The 11989-nt window shown below is 36.0% G+C and overlaps 1 protein-coding gene and 1 non-coding gene across 2 annotated transcripts; one reads left to right on the top strand and one right to left on the bottom strand.

Annotated features, from left to right (window-relative positions):
- Positions 1-159: 159 nt before the first annotated feature.
- On the bottom strand, positions 160-232 carry TRNAK-CUU. Its single transcript has one exon. It is a non-coding gene; the product is annotated as a tRNA-Lys (tRNA).
- A 4048-nt stretch (positions 233-4280) lies between these two features.
- Positions 4281-11280, top strand: LOC102718812 (MOB kinase activator-like 1A). The gene is made up of 7 exons (XM_006650122.1): positions 4281-4306; positions 4499-4547; positions 5931-6039; positions 9661-9754; positions 9905-10038; positions 10774-10937; positions 11206-11280. Exons 1-7 carry the CDS (start codon positions 4281-4283, stop codon positions 11278-11280), a joined length of 651 nt encoding a protein of 216 aa, XP_006650185.1.
- The last annotated feature ends 709 nt before the right edge of the window (positions 11281-11989 follow it).

Genomic DNA, 11989 nt, shown 5'->3' with positions numbered 1-11989 from the left:
TCTTAAATTTAAGATTTAAAATTTAAATTTTTAAGTAGAAGCAAAATATGACCTCGTGAGCTCGGAAGTGATATTAAAAATTAAAAAAATAATCTATAAAATTTAATTATTAACCATAAGCAAAAAAAAAAAATTGACCTCGATATTAAAAATCAAACACGCCCACCGTGGGGCTCGAACCCACGACCACAAGGTTAAGAGCCTTGCGCTCTACCGACTGAGCTAGACGGGCTTCTGTACATTTTTCAACAAAAAGGCTATACGTTTGTTATATTGTTCTTGTATTTACACAAGAATTTTGCCCAAGCAGCACATAAACCTGTGTCATATTGGGCCAAAATGGGGGCAAACTGACAGACAGCCCTGGGAGAGAAGAGTACATATAAACAGCTCAACCACTGCCACTTAAACCACCACCCTTTGTCAGAACAAAGCGAAAAGGGAACCTACAAAACTTCCAAATCACAATAGCACAGAGCAACAAAATTGAAGGCAGCAGGCCAAATCAAATCAAACAAGGTCACAGCTGCCATCCAGCTAGCTAGGCTGATTTTGCTCTGCTCCATCCAGCAAGCTAGCACTGCATACCGTCATAAGCCCCATGAATAATATGCAAATATATAACTAATGAGCTAAATTTAACCACCAATTATCAATAGAGAATAAAGAAATGCTCAAAATGATCAGTTAAATATGTCTGAAATCAAGAAGAAGAAGGTGGCACCCTGCATGCTAGCTTAACTTGCTGAATCAATGGCCTTTGATCCATTTTGTTAGCCGTCCAAATAATGATCTAGCTGGTTGTGAGCTAGCTTTCCCGATTATACTTAACTAAAAACATCATCTCCCCACAAAAAAAAATGTATCTTTACACGTGTATATGGATCTGATGCCAAGAGTGTGTCATGAATTTGGTGGTGTCTACAGTTTTAGTTTCAGGCTCTCTACAAAAGGTTTATGCAGATGCTATTAATCGTCTTCTAGCTATCCGTACAACACAATCATTCATGATCATAATTAGATTCTAGTTTATTAACAACTGGGAGCTAAAAATCTGAGTCACTACGTCCCCCTTCCAATAATCCAGTTCTAATCATTCGATATATGCAGAGAAAGAAAGCATGATATCATCGGACAGCCTGGTGTCACACAATCATAATTAAAGAAAAAGCTCAGACCTTAAGATTTTGGGACTTCTAGAGTTGGAGCTGTTGCTTCTGCTGCTGCTGCAAACAGAGAATAAATTAGTATATATGGTTAATTATTAGCTATTTTTTTGGACTTGTTTGTTTATATGACCTCATGCTTAATTAGCAAAGAAAGCGCAAGGTCATCAGAGCTTCCTAGCCTTAAGATGGCTTTGTCATCTGCTCCATTTTGAACATTGTTAATTTTTACAAAGTAGATAGAGTAATGATAGAGTATAATTTGAGAAGATTGCGTTTGCGGATGGATGAGAGAAAAAAAAAACATGATTGGAGTCTTTAATATCAGTCATGGCTTGAATTCCATCCATCATATGGATTTTTTTCCCTTTCCTCGAAATAAAGAAACCATGTTTTCCTCCGTAAACTAGAGATGAGCGTAGCCTTCAGGGCAATGGTAATTCAATTTTTCCTAAATCGAAATACAGAAATTTCAGAGGAAAGTCAGAAGACAGATTGGTTTCTCTGACGACTAATGCTTCTACTCGCAAATCTTCTTTCAGACATGTGGTCTAGTGAAAAAACTAAAGTTATTAGGATCTCGCTACAATTTTGTTTTCGTATATGTGTTGGAAAGATAGTTCCTATGAAATCTCTTCAAAATTCTTATAAAATTCAGGTGTTCTAAATGATCAATAGGTACATGATCAGATTTGTATTGTACTTCTGAAATTTCCGTAGAACACGGACGCATATGCTGGCTGTCACCTGCAGGGATTGAGAGACTTTTCCGGGGGCTAATCCGATTGAACTGATTAATCCAAATCACACATAGCTGTCGCCATCCAGGTGCAACCTGGAAGCTAATCTTTTGTCTTTCCTTGCACGTCGTCTGCGCGCAGCATTTAAGGAGTGCAAAAGTTAATTACTCCCTTTCTTCCTTCATTGCATTAAATTGTACTCCATATAGATTCATCAAACTCCTATGACATCACCAAAACTATCAACACGAATTATAGAGTGTATATACATAAGAAAACATTATAATGTCGATGTGAATATAAATTTGAGCAAACAGAAATGTTCATGAAACTCATTGCTCTGTCATATTATTGAAATTCTTGAGACAATTACATGTATAAGATCATTTATATCTAGTGTAAATATCATTTAAGAAATTTCAGATGTCATATATGGATGAGCTGCTGGAGTACTATAAGAGCATTGTGTGATGTTGCTATATTGGTGACTTGTGTTGACACTACCCCTTTATCGTTATTGTAGATATCAATTAATTTCCACTACGACATATGTTGGTTTATGCTATTGTCTGTAATCGATGGTACCTTTTGTACGGTTGTTTCGGTTATTGGTTATCAACTATGTTGTTTTATTACTATCATGCAATCAACGCACTAGCCAATGGTATCGTTATATACCTGCTTTCGTAATTGCGTCTACTATTTTGTCGTCACTATAGCTGCCGTGTCTATATGCGTATCTCTTTCAGTTGTTGTAACTCACTAGGGTTATCAAACTATGAACCACCCTTTTTTTAACCTAGTGCATTATTTTTCTCCGGCACCTGATGTTCTAAATCCTCGGCTATAGTTGCCGCTATAACCGAAGATAGCGGATGGAGAGGGAACAACTAGGATACTTCAACTTTAATGCTAATATTTAATAATCGGATGCTTATAGCTGCACTTAGCCGGAGATAGCCGCTAAAATAGCTGAATATAGCCGAACCTAGCTGTGGCCAAAAAAAAAAAAATAGAAAGCAAGTATGAAGTATGAACTATGAATTGATGATGAACTTTAAATTTGAATTGGTGATGAACTCTGTGTGCAATCAAGTAAGTGATATGTCAACTTTTACCTAAATCCTATGAACATTTTGAATTTTTTCATAATATTTTTGAAAACTGCTAAAATATATTCAACTATATGGCTAAGAGGCTTAGCCGGAGATTTAGAACATTGGCAGCAACCCTACCCCTTAGAGCATACCACTTAGAGCATCCTAATAATACATCCATCTTATCCTTTGTTTGAAAAATAGAGGATGAATGGTAAGAATTAAGCTCAAGTAGAACATCCATCTCATCCTCTATTTTTTAATTTTTGGATGTCATCCATATTAGAAGATTGAAACTTCATATTTGGATGTTCTTGTCATATATGGATTATCTGCTAGAGCACAAAGATATAAATGATAAATATGTTTTAGATGATCATCCAAAACCAAATTTAGATGAACTGTTGGGGATACTCTTATATATCTTTCATCAAGCACTCCCCTCTAGCCGGACATGGGAGGTTTAGCAAAAGTTATGAATTACCAGTGAGCTGTTGACACCCTGTAAACATAATTACGCAGAATATTAGGAGAGAAAAAAAAGGAATATAACAGTAGTATATTGTACACCGGCTAAATAATTAGCAAGAGAAGAGAAAGAATGGAAAGGGGGAGAGTGATTAGGCATCCAAGAGGCGGACAGCAAGGACGCAGAGGGGATGCAGAGATATATCAAGTGCATGCCAAGGGTGGTGCTAGCTCATCCATCCATCAAAACCCAGCAAAAGCAGCAACTAATTGATGAAGCAAATTAAGCTAGCTAGAGGCAGTGGAGGTGGAGGTGGAGCTGGGAGGGAGTAGCCGACGAATTCAAGCTAGCGAGGAAAAAGGAAACACGTAAGACACGAGGTATATATATGAGCTAGCACAGCCGAGCGGAGCGGGCGGAGAGCGTGATCGATCGAGCATCGATCAGTCAGTGGATCGAGTGGGCGGGCACCATCCATCCGTCGCTAGCTAGCTGCTTCGATTCGATCAGTTCCGCGCGGAGAGGCACGCGCGGCGTGCGGCGGAGGAACGGACGGACGGCCGGCCATCCTCCAGCCTGGCGCCCCCTCGCCTCGATCGCCTAGCGCCGGGTGGGTCTCTATATAAGGAGAGGGGAGGGGGGGGGGGGGGGGGGGGGGAGCCTGCACTGCACGCAGCACGCCGGTGGACACAGCTAGCTAGCTACTACTCTTATATCCATCTCTGATCTCGATCTCTCTCGCCGTCGCGTCGACGTCGAAAGCTTTCTTGCTTTCTAGCTAGCTAGCGGCGGCGGCGGAAGATCGAAGATGAGCTTGTTCGGTCGCAGCAGCAGGTACGTACGTACGTATAGGCGGCGGCTTCGGCGACGACGTGCCGCGACTCGATCTCGCCGGCCGTTGTTTTTTTCTTGCTGCCGTGGCGTCCGGGCTCGCCGGAGTAGATTGATCTGTGTGCGGCGGCGGAGATATATACTAGCCGTGTCGTACTGACTGGCCGTGCTGCTGCTGTTGTTGTGCTCCTGCAGGAGCCACCTGACGTTCAGGCCCAAGAAGAGCGCCACTTCCGGGGGCAAGGTAATTAAGATCGATATACATACCGGAGATATTCATTCAGTTTTCAGTTCTTGTTGTGTGTGCGTGTGTTTTTTCATTTCGTTTTTGTTGAAAGAAATCGTCGCGGTTTAATTCTTTTTCTGTGTTTTGCATGGGATGATACTCCCTCTGCTTTTTCCCCCTCTAATTTATGCCATTAACTTTTATGTTTGAATATTTGTCTTATTTTAAAAATTATATAATTATTGACTATTTTATTATGATTTGATTTATTAATAAACTAACTTTAAGCATGCTTTATAATTTTGCATATTTGCACAAAATTTTTGAATAAGGTGAATGTTAAAAGTAGATATAAAAGTTAATGACCTTAATTAAAAAAAACTAGAGGGAATATAAGAGGGGAGATTTTAATTTGCCGTTGATAACGCTGTCTACATTGGGTGCTACCTTTCCGTGCATGATTTCTTCTCAGGCGAGCTAACAAACCACTGAAAGGTGAAGCGATGGTAGTAGACTAGCTTGAGAAGAAAGGCTTTCTTTTTTACCACAATAATAGATGAGCTGTGCTATTCTTTTTGGTCTTTTATCCTCTTTTTCTTAAAGAAAAACAAACAAATATATTTTTTCTTTTTATCGGTCGGCTTTCTTAGAAAAGAAAATAACTGAAGCAGTATGATCTAAGAATAAAAAGATACAGACACACACCAGTGTGTTACCTGTTTTCAATTCTGAGATTGATGACAATTTCACTTTTTAAAATATCCGAGATTGATGATACTATTATGTTTAAAGGAAACACTGGCGCATGTTAATTAAAAGGTTCGTCCATAATATATTCTGACCGGGGCGACGTGTCGCCGCCAGCTAGCATGGCCAGGAAATTTATATTTTAGTAAACAATTAATTATTGTGGTTTATCTCTATATATTTCTTTTTTAAAAGAAAATCTTCTAAAAGCAAAACAAATCTCTCTTGTTTCTTTGTGGGCAGTTGGCTACCTAGCTTCTTGTGACGTAAAATAAAAGTTGACAGGGGCTAAAATGGATATATCTAGAGAGGGGGTTATACCACATAGTTGGGTTGTGTGGTTTTACGTACATTATTTTTTTTCCCGGCTAAATGATATGTTTTTTAAAAGTTTATATATTTCTTATCTTTCTAACCATTAAATAACTAAAAAACAGATAATATTTCTTCATCAAAAGAACACGGCCTGATCACCAGATTAATAGTACTCCCGAGTTAATTTAGCTGATGCGTGTTAGCATCTATTAATAATTTTCATATATGCTCAGTTTCCATGTACACATGCATATATATATATAATAAGTTTTTTTTACCGTGTTTGAAAAAATATCTCAAAGTAAGAGTTATAAAAAGCTCATGTAAAATATAATGCAGGGGTTGCAGCTGAAGAAGCACATCGATACCACCCTGGGCAGCGGCAACCTGCGAGAGGCGGTCCGTCTGCCAATTGGAGAGGATCTCAACGAATGGCTCGCTGTCAACAGTAAGCCCTGCCTGCCCTTCCTTCCTTCTCGATCCACCCTTTCTTCATGCATTAAGTTAATCATCTAATGATAATTAACGTTCTAACAGTTGTATTATCTAATATTAAGCCCTCAACAGAACTCGATCGGCCTTGCTTCTATATGTCATTCCGATCGATGTAATTGATCATGAAGAATATGAAAAATAAACAAGATAGATTATGATGTTATATATATAATAGTTCACGGGTATGCAAAATTAAATTCAAGCTAAAAGACGAGGGCACACAAACAACAGTCAGATCACCAAATGTACACGTTTATGTTCGCCGTTGAATTTTTTTGTTGGTATGTGCAATATTTTTTACATTTTAGCATTTTAGAAAACTTATATTATAAATGAACTCCTAAAGGAACTTGAATAAAAAATGAACCTTTTTCTTACACCAATGATCTTGGAGCCGAGGTCTAATGTTTCGGCACCACGGTTGTTGGAGCTAAGACCCTTGCCTCATAGTAGTCAGACATAGAGAAGGTCGGCGCCAATGTCTTTAGCGTCAAGGGTTTATTTATAAAAAAATATGAAAAAAGGCAATGCATAAGAAAAATATTTATAAATAGATCCTCGACGCCAGAGATATTTGTGTCGAGGACCTATTGTAAACATTTTCTTATGTTAGATCCCTTTCTGAATTTTTTGTAAATAATTCCTCAGTTCCAATGTCTTTGGCACCTTCTTCATGTCAATGACTTATCCGTCTTATAGATCAGGTTGTTAACACTATCTTCGTTGCCGCCGAGACATTGGATCTTAGTGCCAACCGAGAAAAAGTTCCAGTTATTGTTGAAGTTTTAATGGTCTATTTGTGATTAAAGTTCTCTGAAAGAGCTATAAGGTAAAAAATTCAGTTAGTATGTGTGCTCTCGTGTGGCTCGAATGTGACTTATAACGTTAAGAAAAGATGGCATGTTTCATTGAGGGCTTATAATCCACTTCTTTATCTAGTGGGAGAAAGCTCTCGAGAACATGTGTCATCGTTTCTTTCATTCCAGTCTAAATACTAAATAAAATTAAACAAGATAAAGTATGATACCACAATAGCATGCAAAGATGTGAAATTAAATTGGAGCTGCACAAGGAGAACGCATGAACAACAATTCGGACTTCAGAAAGACAGAAAGTGAAGTCACATCGGTAGCTGAATCTGTCGTTCATGTGTGCCCTGCTGTAGCTCAAATTTGACCTAGCGCGTTTGTTCAATGATAAGCAATACAACAATCTATTTTTATTAAGCACTTATAATTATTTTAGCTATTTAAATTGAATGCAAGAAAGGATGGCATGTATAATCTAGAGCTTAAAATCCTTTTCTTAGTAGTAGTCTCCGATGATAGGTTAAATATATTATGGAAATCCCAATTTAGATGAAAACTCGTATAAAACCTAGACCAAAAGGCTGTCTAAAATCACAAAAAGATCTCTCATGTAGATAAGATGGTGAAGATTATCTACGTAAAAATATTTTCCAAATTCGTTTTAATTAGTGAGATAAACAGGGTAAATTTGAAATAAATCAATAGGGTATTAATGTAATGATATAATGATCACGTTCTAACAGAGTAACAGTGTCATAGTATACTGCTCCCTCCATCCTGCATTAAGTGTATTTTTGCACAGTTTATGTTTAACATTTGATCATCCATGTCTTATTTTAAAAATTAATGATTAGTATTTTTATCGTTATTAGATGATAAAATATGAATAAAACTTAATATATGACTATTTTTAATATTTTCTATTAAATTTTTTAAATAAGACGAACCATCAAACTTGGACACAAAAATCTATAAATATATTTATATTGGGACAGAGGTCCTAGTATCTAGTAGGAGAATACTCCTGTAAATATTTTCAATGATGGTGGTTGGTCCCAGCCCACTAACTCCTAATCCTTTCGTCCTAGAATAAATCAATTTTTTAGGTTTAGATATAATGTTTAACTCTTCGTCTTATTAAAAAAATTATGATTAATAATTTTATTTTTATTAGATGATAAAATATGAATAGTACTTTATGTGTGACTATTTTTCTAAAATTTTTTAAAAATTTTGCAAATAAAAATTTTGCAAATAAGACAGATGGTCAAATGTTCGACAAAAAACCAAAAAGTTAGTTTTTTGTGGAACGGAGGGAGTAGATTTTTAAAAGAAAAAAATGACTATAGACCTACATGCAAGTAACTCCAATAACTCTCTATTTTTTATAAGAAGAAAAAATTATGTAATAAATAGACCCACGTGGTAGTAACAAATATATGCAGAATTAAGAGATGATAAATGCAAAAAATATTAATAACATGCTAATGATATATTTTTTAATAAAATCTTGTTACAATGCATGGACAATATGATAGTATATATTAAGCTCTCAACAAAATATGCAGTTGTTTCTATAATTTTGATGTAAAATTATGAAACGAACTCTTAACAAAATTAAGCAACACAGATAATGATGTCATATAATATCAAATTCAATTAACAAAACCAGAACACACAAACAACAATTATGAGCTTTTTACCATCGTTTAAAACATATTTTAAGTTAACATATTTTCTAGGATAAAAATTTAGTATATTAAGATGTAATATACCTTAAGGTACCAGAATTTTGCACTACAAGTTTTGATAAAAAAAACCAATTATACTTAGAGAAAAGCGCATTTACGTTCATAATTGAGTTTTTATTTTATTTTTTTTTCTGCATGCCCTCTTCTGGAACTCGAATATGACTTTGTATGTTTGTGAAACGATATTCATCATTCCGTTTTGTTAGTTTGTTTTATTCTTTGAGCTATGTAAATCAAATGCAAGGAACGACATATAGCACATCTCATTAAAGCTATTTAAACCGGATGCAAGAAAAGATTCATTGTGGGCTTAAAATCCACTTATTTTATAGTATATTAAGCTCTGAAGAAATATGTCCTTGTTCTCAAGTTCCGATCTAAATACTAAATTAAATTAGACAAGATGTACTATGATACCACCCAAACATGCGAAATTAAATTTGAGCTACACATGAACAACGAATTGGACTACAGAAAGTGCAGACATTCATAGTTGAATTTGTCGTTCCTGTGTGCTCTTCTCAGTCTTCTGTAGCTCGAATTTAACCTTGCACGTTTGTCCATAACCGTTCAACAATGTATTTCATGGGCTACTTTTCCTTTTTTTTATCGATTTAAATCGAATGAAAGAAAGAATGGCATCTATCATGTCGAGAGCTTTGAAAACCACTTGGTTCCGATGATGAAGCAAAATGCAGTTGCATGTTCACTGTCCTGAACTGTTCTTATTAGGTATCTTAGTTGGTGGCTTGAAGGCACTGGAAATTGCACGGGTTTTAATAAATTTTTAACTTGGAGTTCCATCTTTTCATTTCCGCTTATATTTATTAGTCAAAATTTAAATTTCTAACCTTAAATTTAAAATTAATTTTGGATATTTTTTATCATAGTTTATTTTTCAGTCTTTTCTTTTAAATCGCTAAGAACACGTATATAAAAATTTTATTTATAAATTATTTTTTTTTTATAAATATGTCGTTCGACCGTACTCTCTGATGGCCCCCTTATCTGCAGCTGTAGACTTCTTCAACCAAGTGAGTGTTCTGTACGGCACCCTGATGGAGTTCTGCACTGCAGCTACCTGCCCGATCATGTCTGCCGGACCAAAGTATGTATCTTTCTGAATCTTTACACCCACATATCCAGAAAAATTAACAGAGATATATACAAGAACCTGAATCAGGTTATCCGATGTTAATCTGTAGATAGAAATCGATCGTGCAATCCCTGATCGAAAACGAGTGAAATGTTTCGGCAGGTATGAGTACAGGTGGGCTGATGGAGTGAAGGTGAAGAAGCCTGTTCAAGTGTCTGCTCCAAAGTACGTGGAGTACCTGATGGATTGGGTGGAGACCCAGCTTGACGACGAGGCCATTTTCCCTCAAAAGATTGGTAAGCTAGATCACTTGGTTCGTTCTGAAATTTGTACCAGATCAAGATGCCTATCTTTTTGCTTATTCGAGAAATAAGCAAAACGATATATTTATAAAATAATAATAATTTATAAATTAAATTTTTATATATGTGTTCTTAATAATATAAAAGTTAAGGCTGAAAAATAAATAACAATGAAAAAAATAAAATCACCTTTAAATTTAGAGCAATTTTACCATCCTTGAGTAGATACAAAGAGATACTACTGTTTTCTACGTAAAATTTGGTACCTCTTGTTACCTAAAATACTAGACGATACTAAATTTTACATAAAAAACAGTGGTACCTATTTAAGGATGAAAAAATGTTTTTAAATTTAAGTGAAAAATTCAAGCTTTGGCTTATATAAGTATAAGTGAAGAGGCCGACTCCGGTGCATATTACTAGTAGTAGAATTTAATCTATACCGTTGATCTATCGAACGGTTGTGATTAAATTATACTACTAAAATAATATTAGGTGTAGTAGAAATATAAAGGGGTAATATCGTTATTTTTGTTGTGATCTTTATTGCAAAAAAATAAAATTACAAAATACTGTTAATCAAGTAATTAACAAAGTAAAAAAATACCATTTTTCTACTGATAGTATAATACTACTAGTAAAATGCACCGAAGCGTTACCCATAAGTGAAAAGATGAGGGTGTAATTAATTAACGGTGATGAACGGGGATATGACCTATGTAATTACAGGGGCTCCCTTCCCTCCAAACTTTGGCGAGGTGATCAGGACCATCTTCAAGCGGCTCTTCAGGGTGTACGCCCACATCTACCACTCTCATTTTCAGATGGTTGTCAAGCTCAAGGAGGAGGCCCATCTCAGCACTTGCTTCAAGCACTTTGTGCTCTTCACATGGGTAATTTACTATTATTCTCATGCCACTTTGTGCTTTGCTCCTAATGATGATGTTCTGCTACACGAAATACAATTTCTCTGAACAAATAGGTGCTGTTACTTGTTGTTCTTTAAGTTTCATCTCATCCCCTGTTCTTTACTAGTATTTAGTAGCAAAATGAGGGTCAAATCTCATACTGTTTGGCACAATGCTGCAGATTGATGCTGAATTAATTAATTTTTTTATGGTGTTGACTAATTGCTATACATGAAAAAAAAATTACTTGCAGGAATTCAGTTTGATCGACAGGGCAGAGCTGGCTCCTCTGAAAGACCTGATCGAGCCGATAATTCTTCGGTACTGATCGAGAATTGTGTTTTTGGGGGTGCTCCAGCAACTGATGAGACAAACTTCAGAGGAACCTTAGCTGCTTGTGTTTGTATGTCTCTGTTGGCGCACAGGATTTGCAGCCATTTTGATTTCTCCTTTTCGTTTCCTTTTCAAATTTCATGAATTTGGATGAACTGTCCAATTCATCTCCATTTTGGGAGTAGGTTAATTGGTGCTGTTGTACCCAGTCAGAACTCAGAAGTACTAATCTGTAGCTGTTTTTGGTTCCAACATGTTGTGGTTGTTCAGATGCAACTTTGGGCTTGGGCCATCAGTTAATGCCCCGTTTAATTTCTAAATTTTTTCCCAAAACATTGTATCAAATCTTTGAACACTTAAATAGAATATTAAATATAGATAAAATAAAAAACTAATTACAAAGTTATTGGAGAAATTATGAGACGAATCTTTGATCCTAATTAGTGCATGATTAGACATAAGTGTTGCAGTACCCCACATGTGCTAATGACGGATTAATTAGGCTCAAAAATTTGTCTCGCAGTTTTTAGGCGAGCCGTGAATTTCGTTTTTTCATTCGTGTCCAAAAATTCTTTTCGACATTCAATCGAAACGTACGATGTGACCACAAAATTTTTTATTTTTGCAAACTAAACACATCCGGTCAAAGTTTCTTTTTGAATGCTCTGCTGCGTCTATAATACCATCGATGATGTTGATGCAAC

The sequence above is a fragment of the Oryza brachyantha genome, chromosome 3 (assembly GCF_000231095.2).
Source record: "Oryza brachyantha chromosome 3, ObraRS2, whole genome shotgun sequence".
In the NCBI taxonomy this organism is placed as follows: domain Eukaryota; kingdom Viridiplantae; phylum Streptophyta; class Magnoliopsida; order Poales; family Poaceae; genus Oryza; species Oryza brachyantha.
The sequence above is the reverse complement of the archived record's forward strand: the minus strand, read 5'-3'. Positions and strand labels throughout refer to the sequence as shown.

What these genes read in the sequence shown, in the direction of transcription:
- LOC102718812 (XM_006650122.1), top strand. Translation starts at nt 4,281, where the DNA reads ATGAGCTTGTTCGGTCGCAGCAGCAG. An exon ending in GCGCCACTTCCGGGGGCAAG is followed by an intron (nt 4,548 to 5,930) that starts GTAATTAAGATC and finishes AATATAATGCAG; the next exon opens with GGGTTGCAGCTGAAGAAGCA. An exon ending in CGAATGGCTCGCTGTCAACA is followed by an intron (nt 6,040 to 9,660) that starts GTAAGCCCTGCC and finishes CCTTATCTGCAG; the next exon opens with CTGTAGACTTCTTCAACCAA.